Source organism: Halichoerus grypus, chromosome 4 (assembly GCF_964656455.1).
Source record: "Halichoerus grypus chromosome 4, mHalGry1.hap1.1, whole genome shotgun sequence".
Classification (NCBI taxonomy): Eukaryota; Metazoa; Chordata; class Mammalia; order Carnivora; family Phocidae; genus Halichoerus; species Halichoerus grypus.
Window position 1 is genome coordinate 135,593,806 of NC_135715.1, and position 16,400 is coordinate 135,610,205.

The window sequence follows — 16,400 nt, forward strand, 5'->3', positions numbered from 1 at the left end:
AACTAGTCTAGTCAGCACCTGTTGCCATGAGAGCCCAAAGAATGAGCAGTAAGGCTCATTTATCTGGAAATGATTTAACAGCAGGGGGATCCTTCAGGATCGGGTAAGCCATTTTTGCCATGTTTGAAGGCAAATGGTTCTACCGATGCAGGATTTTTAAATGCATCCTGGATTCCCAAGATATCCCCTCCCATTTCTGTCCCAGGCACACAGGTCCCAGGATGCCTGCCTTCACTGATCCCTGTGGCAAAGTCTTTCCACGGCTGTCCGGGGTCCCTCCTTTGCCTCCTTCGGGTTTTCACCCGAATGTCAGCATCCACCTGGGGCCCCCTCCTTCCTTTCTTTGATTCCCCTTCTAAAATTGTATCCTCTCCCACTTACGTATACTTCCTAGCCTCCTTCCCTGCTGGTTTTTCTCCCCGTGGCTGCTCACTCTCTCATATATTTGTCTTGTTCACTGTCTGCGTCCCTCACTGTGATGCAAGCTCTTTTGGGATTGGGATTTTTTTTTTTCCCCCTGTGTTGTGTCCTCAATACCTGGAGCAGTGTCCAGCATATAGTACATGTTAAATATTTGTTGAATGAATTAATTTTTAAAATATAGGAGGCTTAATCTAAAGGTCATGCCACTGCCCTCCAAATTAGGGAATCCGTGAAAAAATAATAATGAATTTTATATCTAAAGTCATTTGGGATCTCAGAAACCCCCTAAGTTTTCTAAAAGTGATCTTTCCATCTCCACAGTGCTGGGCATTATTGCCATCTGGAAACATAATTTGTCATATAAATAGTAAGTGCAGTTTTTGTAGATAATTACAGTTGCAGCACAGAACTGGGTGAATTGACCCTCGGCTACTTGCATTCCTGTTTTGTGGTCATTTTCTGATGGCATCCTGAGCGTCCTGTGCCTGCCTGAATGCTGTGTCTTTTTTATTCAGTGGGCCCCTTCGGTCCTGTATTTTATGCAGTCGCTCTGCGTGTTCCGGTAATTCACCAAGCTGACAATTTGTTGGTGTGATTAGGGCAGTGCAGCAAATCTCAGATGCATTTAATAGGCAATCTCATGCTTTTTATGTTCACAGAAAAGGTGGTGCTCAAACCTAATGATGTTTCAGTATTTACGACGCTCACCATTAATGGACGCCTATTTGCTTGCCCGCGAGAGCAATTCGATTCACTGGTAGGTGTGGATGGCCTCCTCAGAGCAGTGTCTGCAATCAGAAAAACTTGTCTGGAGCTGAATTTTGCAGTTACGTTGAACTGAGTTGCTAAAAACTCTTCAATGCTCCTTGGCTTTTTCTTTTTCTGTGCTCCATTAGGTAAGCCTCAGGTGCTCATTTGATATGCTCTGAGCTTTAGATTTTCTTTTGTGGAAATTAGCCAAGTAGCACCACTATCAGGGCGTAATTCAGCTTTTAGACCTCTTTGTAGTAAATGACCTCCTTGAAATCCCCCCAATTTAGACAGTAATATCAAAAATCTGAATGCTTAGACCAAGAGAGAAAAAAATGTTTTAAGACCAGACACTGCGATGATGTATCATGCTCCTTCGTGGGATGTAGAAAGGCATCAGGGCAAAGCCACTCTTAGGTCTAAAAAAAATGCAGTTCCCCGACAGGGCCCCAACTTGGGTGGGAAATACCAGAGGCCAGCAGTTTCTTCCCTAAGTCCCCCAAACCTTTGTTGCCAGCCCACACAGAGCTGTCTTCAAGTAAAGGATTAAGCGGCCCATGCTAACAGTTGAGTAGCCTCCCGTCTTTTATGTAGATGGTAGGGTTCATTTCTGGTTATCCTATAAAAATTAGACATGTTGGTGAGTAGCTCTCAAGCTACGTTGGAAAGCCTGCGGGGCCAGTGCAGAGGATGGGGAAGAAGTTTTCTCCATCTTGGGACACACGGGGCTGAGTTTACTAAGAAAATTGCAAGAAGAGCAAGAGGTAAACAGCCTCACATTTCAGGGGAGAGTTTAGCCACGTGGGTGCTGCATAAAAACATCCAAGTGTCATCAAATCAGACCTTAGAAGTAAATCAAGATTCCTCTCCTCCTGAGAACTGTTTTAGAGCTTGTTTTGGCCTCATGGTAATTCTTTGTTCGAGTTGGGGGAGAGCCATTTTGGGCGCTCTGGTGCAATTAAGTGGATTGTTGCCATATCCTGAATCCCACTGGAGGGGAACTTAGCAAATGTGGCCTTCGTTCTCTCACTGTCCCTCATCCATCGCTGCCCATGAGCACCCTTGCTTGCCTCAGCCACGGGTGCTAGAAGATCTGTCTGCACACGGTCCTTTCATTTATATTTTTTAGTCATCCACATTCACTGCTTTCTAAAAGATCAGTATTTCCCAACACTGAGGGATTGGGGGGAAAACGGCATACATGAGTCGTGCTGCCCTCTCCTGGAAATGAACACCATCAAAAACCAGGTTAGCTGTAGCCCTGTTACAGGTGCTAGGCGATGTGTTTGCCACACGGCATTCGGCCTCTCTTGCCAGCCGGTTCTTGGCTGTAGCGATAGATGACATGGTGTGCGGATGGAGTGTGTGGACTGTTTCCAGCTCCCTGTCGGGCAGACACTAACGCTTTAAGCCTCTGTTTATTTGCACATCATCCTGCAGCCTTACGAATTCTTAGTCCTTGCTAGTCTTCCATGTTAAGGCCTGAGTAATTGAAAGGCATTTACTTTGCAACAAGTCCTGGGGAATGAGAGCTTGTTAACTCCCTCCATGTGGTGCTCCGCCATTCGCTGGGCTGCGAGTTATGTCATCGTACTAAGGAGTGGTTGAACCCTACCTGTCTCACAAAACTGGAGACATGGAGCCTTTTCCAGCTTTCTAAAGATTTCCCTGAGGACAGTCTTTCTAGGAAGAATCGCACACAGGATGATTCTGCAGTACAGAATGTTGGCCAAACCCTTTGATCTATCAACACATACTTATGAAGTGTCTGCTTTGTACTCGGTGCTTGCTGGCTCCTGTGGGACACTAGACCAGTCATCCCAGAGACTCTGTCCTTATGACGGTTACGGTAGGGAGATGAGACTAACACAAACAGCCTGGAACAGAACACATTGTAGGACTACACTGTGTTGTCTAGAAATACCAGAGTGCCAGTGATTTATCCTAGTTGTTTGGATTCTGGAGCTTTATCTCTGGACATTTTATTTGAGCGTAAATGTTAGTGCAGAGCAAATTATAATAAAACCCCATTGTACTGTAATTTGGTTTTACTCTTACCCATTCGCTACCCTTAGACTTTTATTTAGGGCTTACTATATCATTCCAGGCATTGTGGATGGTTCTGGCTCTGGAATGGTCTTGAAGACAAATCCTTCATGTGCCTCCAGGAACCCACAGTGTAGTGAGGGATTCCAGCGTGTAAGGAGAAGACGGTGTGACAAATGCCATTGCAGAGCCAGGCACAGAGGAGGAAAGAGGGGTGCTGGGGTGGCGGCTGCCTTTAGCCATCTCTTTGTCACTGACGATCACTGTACCCTTTCTATGTCTTGGATTCTTGAGTTGGAAATTGGAGGGTTAACAATGCTGTTCTCCCAGAGGGAGAGTACATGGGAGTTCTGTGCCTCTGGATAGGCAGTGTTCAGACCTGCCTGTGCACTGCAGACCCTCCGTAAGCTCTGTTGCACCTCATCTGATGGGAAATGTCCACAGGACTGTCTATGAGAAAGTGGAGCCAGGGGATGATGCTTCCTGGGGGGCCCCAGGGTCAGCATGTCAATTCCCCACTTCAGATAGAAGAGCTGCTTTGGCCATTCAATTGCCTCTTCGGTGGTTCATGGAGGGAAGGGGCCAGCCTGCTCTTTGTCAAGGAGGGAGGAGGCTTTGGTGAGCCCTGCCCACTCAAAAAAACAAACAAACACAAAAATAGAGATTCTATTACTCTCTCAAAAGGGATGGAGGAATGATAGACCAGCATCCATGACTTAAAGAATTTTATATATTTCTTAACATTAGCACCTTCCCTGTAGTTGCTGGGTTTATCCCCTCTATGAAAAGCCGTAAGGTGTCAAGGAAAAGAGATGGGAGCTGGGTAGGCTGGGGAGGAAGAGAGCAAGAGGGCAGCTGCGTGGAGCAGAGGGCTGGGCACATAGCAGCAGCTGCAAGAGGGGGCGGAGAGCGCAGAGCCTGTCTGCGCCTGACAGGACTACCCTGCTTGAAACCGTTCTCCATACTTGTTTCCATAAGCTACTTGCCCATAGCTTCAGGTTGGTTCCCTAAGTTTCAAAACTTCAGAATAGGGGCGCCTGGGTGGCTCAGATGGTTAAGCGTCTGCCTTCAGCTCAGGTCATGATCCCAGCGTCCTGGGATCGAGCCCGGCATCGGGCTCCCTGCCCAGCGGGGAGCTTGCTTCTCCCTCTCCCTCTGCCTCTCTCCCTGCTCATGGTCTCTCTCTCTCTCTATCTCTGTCTCTGTGTCTCAGATGAATAAATTAAAAAAAAAACCTTCAGAATAAATATTTTTGTTCCCTACTCTCTGTGCCCTGCATAGGGCGCATCAGGAACAATGGTGCTTAGTTCTTACGTCCCATACTTTCCCGTGCATTTGCATCACTGTGGCACATGTGGGGAGGGGACTCGTTTGGAAGGGGATGGGGGGGGGGCCTCCTCTGTGCCAGGCACTCTGCTTATGTGATACACTGACATTATTCCCAGTCAATCTTGTTAAGAAGCCTACATACCCAGTACTGCGACACCAAGTTCCCAGAGCTGGAAACAGACATTCAAGAGATGAGGGAATCGATCCCAGTCTGTGTAGTTAGAGTAGGGTTTGCATTTGGAGTCTGTTGCCCTCGAAAGCTACCCTATTGCAAAACCCCAGCTCTTCGTCTGGAACTCACAGACTTTCTAAAGGTGTTCGAGCTGTCTGTTTGGTTCCCGAGGCTCTCTGTTTCCAACAAACAGGTCTCCTGACAGCTTTCTAGCCTTCCTGTGTCTCTAGCCATCCTTCAACAGACCAGCCTGGGTGCTCAGAGGAGACCTTGCTGTTCTAACCCACCCAAGTTTGTCTCTTTAATCTTTTATAGCCTGGCTTCTTTCTCCAAGAACCTCTTCAGGCTATGCATTCATTTGAAATACCCACTAACTCTCAAAAAGCCCATTCCTGTTCTCCCACGCGTTTATCCATGTATCCGGGCATCAGGTGTGTGTTGATGCTTCTGTCTGTCCTTCATACCCATACATGAATGCCAGCAGCTGACTGTTGATTGAGTGTCGAGAGGGACTCTCTGGTCAGGGCTAACCCTCCCTTAGACTGTAAATTTGTAGGGATCACTTACATCCTGAATGTGTCATTTCTTTTTTTTTTTTTTTTAAGATTTTATTTATTTATTTTACAGAGAGAGAGAGAGAGAGACAGAGCATGAGCATGAGCAGGGGGGAGGAGGAGGCAGAGGGAGAGGGAGAAGCAGACTCCCCACTGAGCAGGGAGCCCCATGTGGGGCTCAATCCCAGGCCCCTGGGATCATGACCTGAGCTGAAGGCAGACGCTTAATGACTGAGCCACCCAGGCATCCCACTGAATGTGTCATTTCTTTAGTGCCCAGAATGCAGTGAGCGTTTATGGAATGTAATGGTTATGGCTGATGATGATGATGATGATGATTATGATAGAACTTGCACAATATTAGCATTTCCAATGTAAATATTGAATATCCTAATGTGGCTAGCATGACACTAGAGAAATCCTCTTTCAATTCATGGGCCTTTTGTAACTTTGGACATATATTACAGATCCATAAATGTTCATATAGTATACATAAGTTTCCAAGGTATACAAATCATTCGTTTTACTAAGGAAAGCCAAATGAGATCGGTGAGTCAGGTAGAAAGTTTTGAAACAGAGCCTTCCGGAAAGTAGCAGAGTTTGGTTTCCTGAAGCCCTAGCCCAGAACACCGTGACCATGTGGCTATGATTTGTAGCTCAGCATCTCTCCGAGAGTGGAGGGATGGGCCAGTATGTGTAATGTCAGCACACAGAGCCCTTGGTGAGCCAGTAAGCTCAGGCCGTGTGTTACACGAGCTGGATAAGCAGCTACATTACCACAATCACCAGCCCCCGCGACAGTAAGTGGTGCTGTGGTTAAATGTCCAAAACTGCCATCCCAGTACCTGCTCCGGAACAGCTGCAGTGGAAAATAGGAGGAAAACCTCTCCAAAGACTTCTTACACCTTCACCAGAGAAAAGGAACTGTTTCCAGGGATCTCCCGGGCCCAAGCACAAGGGGACCTCCATAGGTCACTCCTCACCAAGTCTTATTTGCCATGGTCCACGTTTCTCAGTCAGTGGAATTGATGATAGTGACGATAATGGTGCTAAGGATGGTGCTGAAGCAAGTGAGCATTAAGAGGAAAGGCGTCTTTCTCCTCTGGGTAAAACCAGTTTCGAGATATTCCCGAAAGCGTCTCCAGAATCCTTTACCCTCAGAAACTCCTTCAAGCATTCAGCATGAAGTACTTATCTGTTCTGAGATTCTGATATAGTTTTGCATTATTATTCATAGACTCCCTTGCCAGAGCAGGAAGGCCCAACTGTCGGAACAGTGGGAACCTTTGAACTGATGAGCTCCAAAGATTTAGCATACCAGATGACAATTTATGATTGGGAACTCTTCAACTGTGTGCATGAGGTAAGGTGCTCGGTGGAGAGCGTGAGCAGGTACCATTGCAACTCTGGATGAAGCCTGCTGGGTGGCTCAGCTGCAGATGTTGATGTGTGCTGCAAGATGGAGACCACTTGATCGTTTGTGCAAATATTGAGCTTATTAATAAGGCCTGTTACAAAGTCTTTGGGTCTTAAAGAAAAATCGTAATGATTTATAGTAGTCTTCCTGAGTATGTTAAACCAATAGTATCTCGTTGATAATTCTCTATTTAAGAAGCCCCACTGAAGCCCCCTCGCTCTGTAGTACAGCTTGAATCCTGGCTAGTGATTGGGTTCACATTTGCTGACCAGTGTCAACTTGTCTTGACAAATAGAGAAGCCTCGTTGGTGTTTTGATTGAGAAACAAAGAAATAAAATTGTTTTCTTTTCTTTTCTAGCTGGAGCTAATCTATCACACATTTGGAAGGCATAATTTTAAAAAGACCACAGCAAACTTGGATTTGTTCCTGAGGAGATTTAATGAAATTCAGTTTTGGGTCGTCACTGAGATTTGCCTTTGTTCCCAGCCCAGCAAGCGCGTTCAGCTCTTAAAAAAATTTATCAAGATAGCAGCCCAGTAAGTATCATTAGCTTAGGAAGAGAAAAATCTTTGAGCTGCATTTTCATTTTACTCCATTAGGCTACATCTTAAAAAATAAATAAATAAAAAGCAAGATACAGGATCTCCTTATACACAAGGAACAATGACAGGGGCTTAAGAATAACTGAACTCTTATAAAAGATTAATTTCATCTGGCTTTTGTAATACTGGACGTCAGTATATAATAAATTAACATCTTACAGCATGGATGCCAGAGTCAAAATCGTGACCTCGTTTGCTCTGAACTGCCCTGGCTTTGTGCCTCCCCCAGTTTAAAGAGTCCTTCAGCAAACAAAGTTCTGTTGTAGAAAAGTTGTGTTGAGAAGGCCCTTCAAGTCAATGTCCCACATGACACCTTCAGGCCAGTAGAGGGCAGTGGAAACATGCGTGTACATCGGCACATCCAACTCAGCCAGAATGAAATCAGTAAAATGCATAAATAAAGGCGAGCTAACCTGGGACATGAAAATCATCTCCATCGACATCAGAAAAAGCAAGCAACTTATAAATATTCTATTTAGTAGCACTTCATGGGAAACTATTTATTTACTGCCGGGGCCAGTTAGATTTCTCCCTGACGTGAATTTAATCTTCTCCTGCTATTTAGATATGCCTGACAACCTCCTGTTTACTTCCATGTTTTTGGTATCAACACAAGGCTAAAAATAAAATGCTAAATGTGGCCCATGGCTGGGAGACTTCTTTCCAAATGCAGGGAGCTCTCACATAGGAAGGTGGGGAGCACAAGTGACCCCAGCTAGCAATTTTCTTGGGCCAAATAGTTTAGATCCCATACAGAGTCTGATTTCCAGAGCTAAACAAAGAAGTAAATGCTGCTTGACATTTCATATGTATCAGCTTGCCAAATGCTCCGAATTATTTTGCCAAAAATTGGAGGGTTCAACAGGATATCCAAATCCTCAGATTCAAATGCTGGTATCTCTTAATTTGGAAAAGCTGCCTTTTTGAAAAAAGATTTGGTAAAATGTTGCTTATGAATTTCTGGTTCAAAGGATAGCCACTTTTTCTAGGAGACTGAACAGCCTTGTTCAAGGGACAGGTGCCTTCGCATATTTGGAAGGAAAGGATTACGGAAACTGTGACGATATGTGCTTTCCTGCTATAAAAAGCACATTCTCTCTTCACCTTAGCCCAGCAGTGCTAAGCGCAACAAGAAGAGAATGGCAATCTGCACACCACTGTGGGACATCAGCAAACCTTTGGGGGCCTAATCCTGTTATTTGACAGTGGCAACTGAAAGAGTTTTGAAAGAGAGCCTTTCAAAAACTCGGGAATTTTTTTTTTAATGTTTTTGCCTTTTTATCTTTCTTCCTTCTGATTACGGGAATGAGTAGGTGGCTTTGGCCTTTGGTATAAATTGGCTTGTGTTATTTAACCTTTACAAAGCTGGTGCTGTCCTGCAGTGGAGCTGTTTGCATGGCCCTGCTGGAGAAGGCTGTAGACTCTCCTAGACCAAGGTCTACAAGAACGAGATCTACCCCCAGTGTTTTTAGAGAACTTCAGCAAGTTCCATGTAAGCTCTTCGACCTGCCCAGAGCTTTATGAAATTGGGGGTTCGAGGGCTATTATCTCCTTTTGAAGATGAGGAGACTGAGGCATGGGGATAGCTCGTGACTTACCGAGGGTGATGAAGTTAGTTGGTAAAAGTGACCAGAGCAGTGACCAGAAAGGCAGGTCTGTATTCCTGCATGTCCTTCCAAGAGCACATGGACAGGACAAAGGCAAACACGCGTACATGATCATACTCCTTGCCTTCAGCCCCAGGAGGTCTCTGAAACTGCTTTCAGCCCCTGACCTGAGAGCCACTGCCCCAGCACAGCAAAGGCCTTGCTTGCTTTAGCACCAGTGGGATAAGACACCTGATATCTTCTCTGAAATCGATATTCCTCTTTCCACACAGACCATTTAAGAATCACTCATTGCTTCCTCTGCAAAGAAGACACAGGCAGCAAAAACAACAATTTCATTAGCCTTTCGCAAAAATGTTCATCCAAACAGGATTTAATTATGATGCAGTTGACTTAGATAACCATATTGATTTGGGGTAAAGGATTTGCACTTTTTGCAAAATTAATTATTTCCCTTTTCGAGGAACAGGTATGAAGAAGTTGGGGATTCCCTTCTTTTTTCTTTAAGTTAAATCAAGTACCTGGGCTAAATATTACCATTCTGATAAGAATCTTTGATCTTCTTCCATAACATTCTTATTCCCAAATATATATTCATGAAGGCTAATAGTTGCCTTAGTACACATTCAAAGTGATCAGCCTCATCGACATCAGTAAAACACAGAGACAATAAGGTTACTTTTTGGTCAATTGTTTAGGTTCTTTGTCAGCTTCATAGGGATCATGACTTGTAAGTTGGTATTTCTCAACAAATCAGAAGCATTCTCATGGCAGGCAGACGTTTCGGTGCCTGCAGCAGTCGGACTTCCTCGTTCCCTCTCAGGCTGACAGAGGAGGTGTCCGGCCTCTGGGTCAATGTCCACAAGTCTTTAAGGACATTTTGCTTCCCTCTCTTATCCCATGAGCTGTTTCCTTCCAGGTTCAACAAGGCTTTTAGGAAGCTCTGAGATCATCCTAACAATCCCTAGGGTAGGGGTCTTTAAATTCCTTCTCAAAACCTGAACCTAGATAGCCGGAACTATCACCTTTCTAAAATTACCGTGGGAAGTCAGATGGCTGAACGTGGTCACCCAAGTGGAACTTACACAGTGCATTAAATCTATCATTGCCTGTTCTCGTAATGAGTCCAGACGAATATTAATGACTATCAGAAAATAGAACTCTAATTTTTTTTTTTTAATCGCACTCAAAAGTGGCATTTTACTCAGCCATGTGCTTCTTGTGTTTCAGCTGTAAGGAGTACAAAAATCTGAATTCCTTTTTTGCCATCGTCATGGGACTAAGTAATGTTGCTGTGAGCCGCTTGGTACTCACATGGGAGGTAAGCTTCAGCTGAGATCCAGCTGTGACTTTTGCCTTAAGAATAAAAACACAGGCTCACCAGTGAGCTTTTTTAATAGAAATATCACTCACACTGGTATAACAATGGAAAAGGTGGGACACTTTGAGGGAAGTGACCTGTCTCCTTTTTCCAGTTGCCTGAGAGTGTGAATTTAAAAAGATATTGTCCTTTCATGGGTGGGGGGAGCATGTGGGGGGGTCTCAGCTTCTTGATCTATACAAGGTAAATAATAATAATACATCTAGTTCCTAGGTAAAACATGAATCGACAACATTGCTTGGATGATTTCAAAGGTTTTGCTCATGGATTCTGGTGTTTTCTGGAATGTCTGCTTATTGCCTTATCTGTAATTAAGAGAGGACAGAAGATCCATTTTTATCCAAGTAGTCATTTTGCTCCAGGGAAAATTAGCCAGAAGGCCAACTGTTTGGCCCAGCTGAGTACTAAGTATCTCTTAACCACCTGGCCGACCTCTCTGTGTATGGAGGAACAAGAGTTGGCTAATATTCAGGTTGGGGCAAAAGTAATGCAGGTGTGTTGTGGATTTCTGGAGCAAGTATCATTAGTGGTTTGTTGACAGTTGGTTATTTGTGCTAAACATATTCATTTTTCATCAGCTAAGTACTCAAAATGTGCCCGACCCCTTACATGTGGTATATAGTTGAAGAAATACTAATCTCTCATAGAACATACATACAAAAATAGACTCTTACTAAAAATAAAAAAGTATGTGTAAGTGGGACACAAAAAGAGGTCAAGGAGTAGATAACAGAGACTTAATTTGCAAGAGTGCTTTAAAAAGGCACCAAAGGCAGATGTTTGCATCTCTAAGTATTTTCCTTAAAACATTTCCTTCCCCGCTTCCCTCTTGAAACTGTTTCCTTTCTCTGTCCCTCCTAAATATTTCCATTGTTTATAGGACAGGTCCTCACAAGTTCTTCTGTCTTGGGTTTCTCTTAAAATTCCAGGCAGATGCAGCACACAGCAGCTCATCCCCTGAATATAGGAATGAGGGAATCGGTGAGGCCTGCGGGCCACGCTCCTGTATCACCTTCCAGCTGGTAAACAGACGGAGTTAGGGCTGCCACGAGATCGAAGCGAGGAAGCCATAGAGCAGGCTCCCCTGTCTTGTAGCCCAAGGCTCCTGGAATCTCTGGAAACCTAGGGTTCCCTCGCAGAGAGTCTGCCTTCCCCAGCCTGTTTCCAGCTTCTAATGCCCCCCCAGAGTTCAAATGATTTGGTGGGGAAGATCAAAGAAGGTATAAGGCCTTAGCATGAGGGGGGCACTATCAGAGTCTCCTTTCTTGGTCTAAAGAGAAAAATTGGAGGCTGCTTAGGGGGCGGGAGGGTGCAGTCCGCAGAAGGAGAGAGTTAACTGACCAGTCCTTCATTTTCACGGGGACTGTGAAGAAGCACATCAGTCTGCGAGCTACTGTTCTCATCCTTGCATGTTGCTGAAAGAGAAGATGAACCTGTCCTCATTTATAAGTCTCTATTCTTTAAGGTGAAATGTAATTATATCATCCTGTAGGAAGCGCTTTCATTCGTAAGCATTTTTGATTTGGGTTTCTCAACCTGTACTTGCGGAGAACCTCCCGGGCTGCCCAACGGCTCGGGCAGAGAGCAGGAGGGCCCGGACGTGAACAGGGTGAGAAATGCTGCCCGACCTCCCGGAACTACAGAACACACGTGAAACTGTCAGTGAACAAAACGGGGGGAAAGTTAAACCGCATGGCAAAGGCAATGGTTCAGCCTGGGAATGAAAGACCAATCTGACATCAAGCAAATGGGAGTAAAATCCTGGAGCGGTTTCTTGGCCTTGGCAGTGTTAACACTGTGGGCAGGATAATTCTTCATTGTGGGGCTGTCCCGTGTAGCTTAGCAGCCTCCCTGGCCTCCACCTACTATCTATCAGTGGCACCTCTCTGCTCCACCGCAGTTGTGACAATAAAAAATGTCTGCAGACATCACCAAATGTCCCCTGGTGGATGTGGGGTCAGGGTTGCAAAATTAACCCCAGTTGAGAACCATCTCTCTGGAAGCACCGGGTTACATAGATTATAGTATTAAGACCCACAAAAATTTGGATTACTGTATGCCGTCCTGTCTTTGACCCAAAAGCCAGCTAAGTAAAGAAAGAGAGGTAGAGTGACAGATCTAACCAAAAATGTAATTCACTTGTAATTTTTAAAGTGGTCTACGTCCATGGCAAGTTATCGCCTAATGAGGTGATTTGGATACTACGTGTGGACTGAGATCCTTGCATCCCTGGATGCCCATCCCAGCTCTCATCCCTTTGGACTTTGCCTCTGAGCAAGGATATCATCTTTCCCCGAAACCTAACTTGAAAAGCAGTACTAGGAAAATGAGCTTGGAGGACATGCGGGAGACTAGTCCTAGAAACAAAATCAGATTTTTTACAGATTTTAAATGGGAATATGACAAACTAATTCAGACATGAGAGAGAAGGAAGAGAGAGGCGCTCTTCTGTGAGTACAGAGGCCTAATTGGTGAATCCGTTGTTGCCGGTAGACTTACATGCGGGAAGCAGAGCTGAGCTGGGAATCTCTGAGGCCTAGGACTCGCTCAAAGCTTCCACAGTCTCGGGAGCAGAGACGCATCACACCGCTCTGCCTTGGTGTGGCCTATCAGAAGAGAACAGTTCAGGATTTCTAAGATCTCAGGACCTAAGCGAAGAGAGAGCCAATAGATTGAAAGGTGGCTCGATAATGGCCGACTGGCGTTGGTATGTGGGTACAGCCAGCGGCGCTGAATCAGGAACCACAGCGGTAGAACCGTCCGTGTTCCTATGACAGCAGGGTGGAGAAATAACGTGGGGAGATGCTTGTGTGGAAAAGCATAGAGCATGTGAGAGAGGGCTAGAAAGGAGGCAGGTGATGTGAATTCCAGAGGCTCGACCGTCATCAGTTGTGCAACTTGGGGCAAGTCACAAACTGTGAGACCTAATTTCTTCCATCTATAAAACACAGGTTTAATCTATTCAAATCAATATTTATGGAGCAGTGACTATGTACCTGACACTCGTCCAGTCACTGGGGATAAAGAAACACAACTGATAAAAATTTCTATTCTCGTGTAGTTTACATTGTAAGGTTAGAGGAGGATTGAATAGGTAGTTTCTAAAACTTGTAATCCTACTATTCTCTGGTCTGAAGTCCTAATTGTGGGAATCAAGAGAGTTTAAAAGGTGTGGGAGGAGGTAATTCCAAACCACTTGTGGTCTGAGAATGCAGTCCTCTGTATGAATAATTAGAAAACATTATAAAAACAGTAAGACCAAAGCATCTGTAGTTAACTTTTGTTTCAACGAAGTTAAGAGTTTTAAAAGGTAAGTTCTTTATATTCCAGATGATGCTCAAATGCTAAGACAGATTACAGCCTGGCCTTTTTTAGAGATGTTTGATTAAGAGCCGGAGAAATACATTTCCCCTAGTAATGGTAACACATGATACATATCTAGATATCCAATCTGACATATGAGTGTGGCATTTTCGTTTCATTAACAGAAACTGCCAAGCAAGTTCAAGAAGTTCTATGCGGAGTTTGAAAGTTTAATGGTAAGTGACAGTGACTCCTTTATTCTGTTCCCTGTCTGCATTAATCTAATTTCTGATTAGCTGAATTGAAGTTCTCATTTCAGAAATTTTACCTGTCCTTGTATGACTTTAAGAAGTTTATGATCCCGTTTTAGTGCTGCTAAAACAAGCATGTCTGACTAATGAACGGCACCCTCAGGAGCTAACTTAAAGAGGACTTATGTCCCACATAAGGTCAATTTGTGTAACTAAGAAAAGCAGTGTAATAGGATCCTTTCCGCCTAGCACAGGTGGGCTCTGGGTTGGAAGCTGCATTTTCCTTGCCTTGCCAAAATTATTGTTCCCCATTGGCTGGGAGGTGTTCACAGACAGAAGTGAGTGGGAGCTGGTAGGAATGATGGGATGGTTTCAGAGAGGGCACAGGGGTCTGGCGGGGCAAGGCGGAGAGGAGCAGGCGGAGTCAGAACTCCCAGGAAGGAGGCGGTGCTTCAGGAGAAGGGGGTCCCAGGAAAGAGGCGGTGGTTCGGGGGGGGGGGGGGGGGAGGGTTCCCAGGAAGGAGGTGGTGCTTCGGGAGAGCGGGGGAGGGGTCCCAGGAAGGAGGCGGTGCTCTGGGAGAAGGTGTCCCAGGAAGGAGGCGGTGCTTCAGGAGAAGGGGGTCCCAAGAAAGATGCGGTGCTTCGGGGGGGGAGGGGTCCCAGGAAGGAGGTGGTGCTTCGGGAGAGCGGGGGAGGGGTCCCAGGAAGGAGGCGGTGCTCTGGGAGAAGGTGTCCCAGGAAGGAGGCGGTGCTTCGGGAGGGGAGGGGGTGGGTTCCCAGGAAGGAGGCGGTGCTTCCAGAGGGGTTCCCGGGAGGAAGGCAGTGCCTCGGGAGAAGGGTTCCCAGGGAGGAGGCGGTGCTTGGGGGGCGTGTTCCCAGGAAGGAGGTGGTGCTTCGGGAGAGGGGATCTTGGGGCGGGGGGGGGGACGGTTTTACACATGTGTTTGCTCGCAAAGGGAATCTCTCCCCTCAATCCCTGCAGGCAAATCTCCCTCTCAAGAAAAAAAAGGAAACAAAAAGCAAATAATTTTCATGTCAGACGGGAAGTTGTTTTAAAACAAAAATCAATTTAACTACCTTTCTCCTACAGCTACAGTTCGTTGAAAACTATCTGATTGGGGGGTAACAAGTCTAGATGGGTTAGGAAGTAGAGGGGGTGGGATGTGTGTCATTAATCATTAACCAGCATCTCTCTGTTTCTCTAAAGGATCCTTCTAGAAACCACAGAGCCTACAGGCTGACAGTAGCTAAGCTGGAGCCTCCTCTCATCCCCTTCATGCCTTTGCTCATTAAAGGTAATTCTAAGGAAACGCACAGGTCAAGCCAGGAAGGAGTGTGTGGGGAAGAAAATGAACAAGAGCCTAATCAGGCTGAGCTCTTTGGAAAAAATGGTCCCCTCCTTCCCCCTTCTTCATCACCTCCTCTCCCCCTTGACTTTTTGGAAAGGGTTGGGAAGATTTATCAGAGGAGCAAGGATCTATGATTTGGAAGACTTGATAGTGAAACAGAGGGTTAGTTTGGAAATTTTACTAATCTCAGGTAAAGTGCTTTCAAAAGTTAAACACCCAATATAAAAGGAACTATTATCAGCTTTTTTCACCTGCAGTGTTATGCAAATCCTCCAGCATAATCTAATGGTGCTATTGTGGTTTCTTGGTATGACATATTTCTGTTAGTAATTAGAATGTGACTTTTATTTCTGTGCAGATATGACATTTACTCATGAGGGGAACAAGACGTTCATTGACAATCTAGTAAACTTTGAAAAAATGGTACGTACGGTATTATAACCTTAACCACAATGTTGTTTTCTTTAAAATAAAATCTGCGTTTGTACTGATAAAGGAAATACTTTCCATATATGGCGCCACATTAAAAAGGTAGTTACGCATAAAGGAGTTTTGAAAGATTTGGTTCAAATTGGCTACCTATTTTAGTCTGTCAGTTCTCTTTTGTAAAAGTGAGTGGTATTTGTGCCGCAGCTCACAGCAGCCGCTAGCTTTTATGCTGTGTGCTTGGTCCTGGGCTGCCTGTTGCTAAAATGCGCGAATGTTCCAGAGTGACTTCCATGTTGTTGTTTTGTTGTAAGGTTCCTAGAGCTAGACTTCCCCAGGATGCCTTTGAGTTGTTTATCTGCTGGGCCTGACTTTAGTGCATGTAGGTAAAAGGCAACTCCACTGCAGATCCTTTTTACGGAGTATTCACCTAAATGTATAAATAAATAAAGTTTGCCCAAGTTCAGAGAAGGAACTTGGGACTCTTCATAACCAAAAACAAATTTTTAAAAAGTAACAGATGTGGAACTGGCATATATTTGGTAGTTTGCAGCTCCCCTCATCAAGAAAAAGCTGTGGGGGCGCCTGGGTGGCTCAGTCGTTAGGCGTCTGCCTTCGGCTCGGGTCACGATCCCAGGATCCTGGGATCGAGCCCCACATCAGGCTCCCTGTTCAGCAGGAAGCCTGCTTCTCCCTCTCCTGCTCCCCCTGCTTGTGTTCCCTCTCTCACTGTGTCTCTCTCTGTCAAATAAATAAATTCTTAAAAAAAAAAAAGAGAAAAAGAAAAA

General features: G+C 45.1%; 1 protein-coding gene across 13 annotated transcripts in view; it reads left to right on the plus strand.

Moving 5' to 3' along the window:
* Positions 1-16,400, plus strand: part of RAPGEF4 (Rap guanine nucleotide exchange factor 4) — a 283,628-nt gene that overhangs the window by 253,148 nt on the left and 14,080 nt on the right. For all 13 annotated transcript variants that reach the window (XM_036084822.2, XM_036084824.2, XM_078071000.1 and 10 more), the window contains 7 exons: positions 1,083-1,180; positions 6,512-6,637; positions 7,051-7,229; positions 10,133-10,223; positions 13,772-13,822; positions 15,045-15,132; positions 15,545-15,609. In XM_036084822.2, coding sequence (XP_035940715.1) covers positions 1,083-1,180; positions 6,512-6,637; positions 7,051-7,229; positions 10,133-10,223; positions 13,772-13,822; positions 15,045-15,132; positions 15,545-15,609 — 698 coding nt within the window. The remainder of the gene's footprint in view (positions 1-1,082; positions 1,181-6,511; positions 6,638-7,050; positions 7,230-10,132; positions 10,224-13,771; positions 13,823-15,044; positions 15,133-15,544; positions 15,610-16,400) is intronic.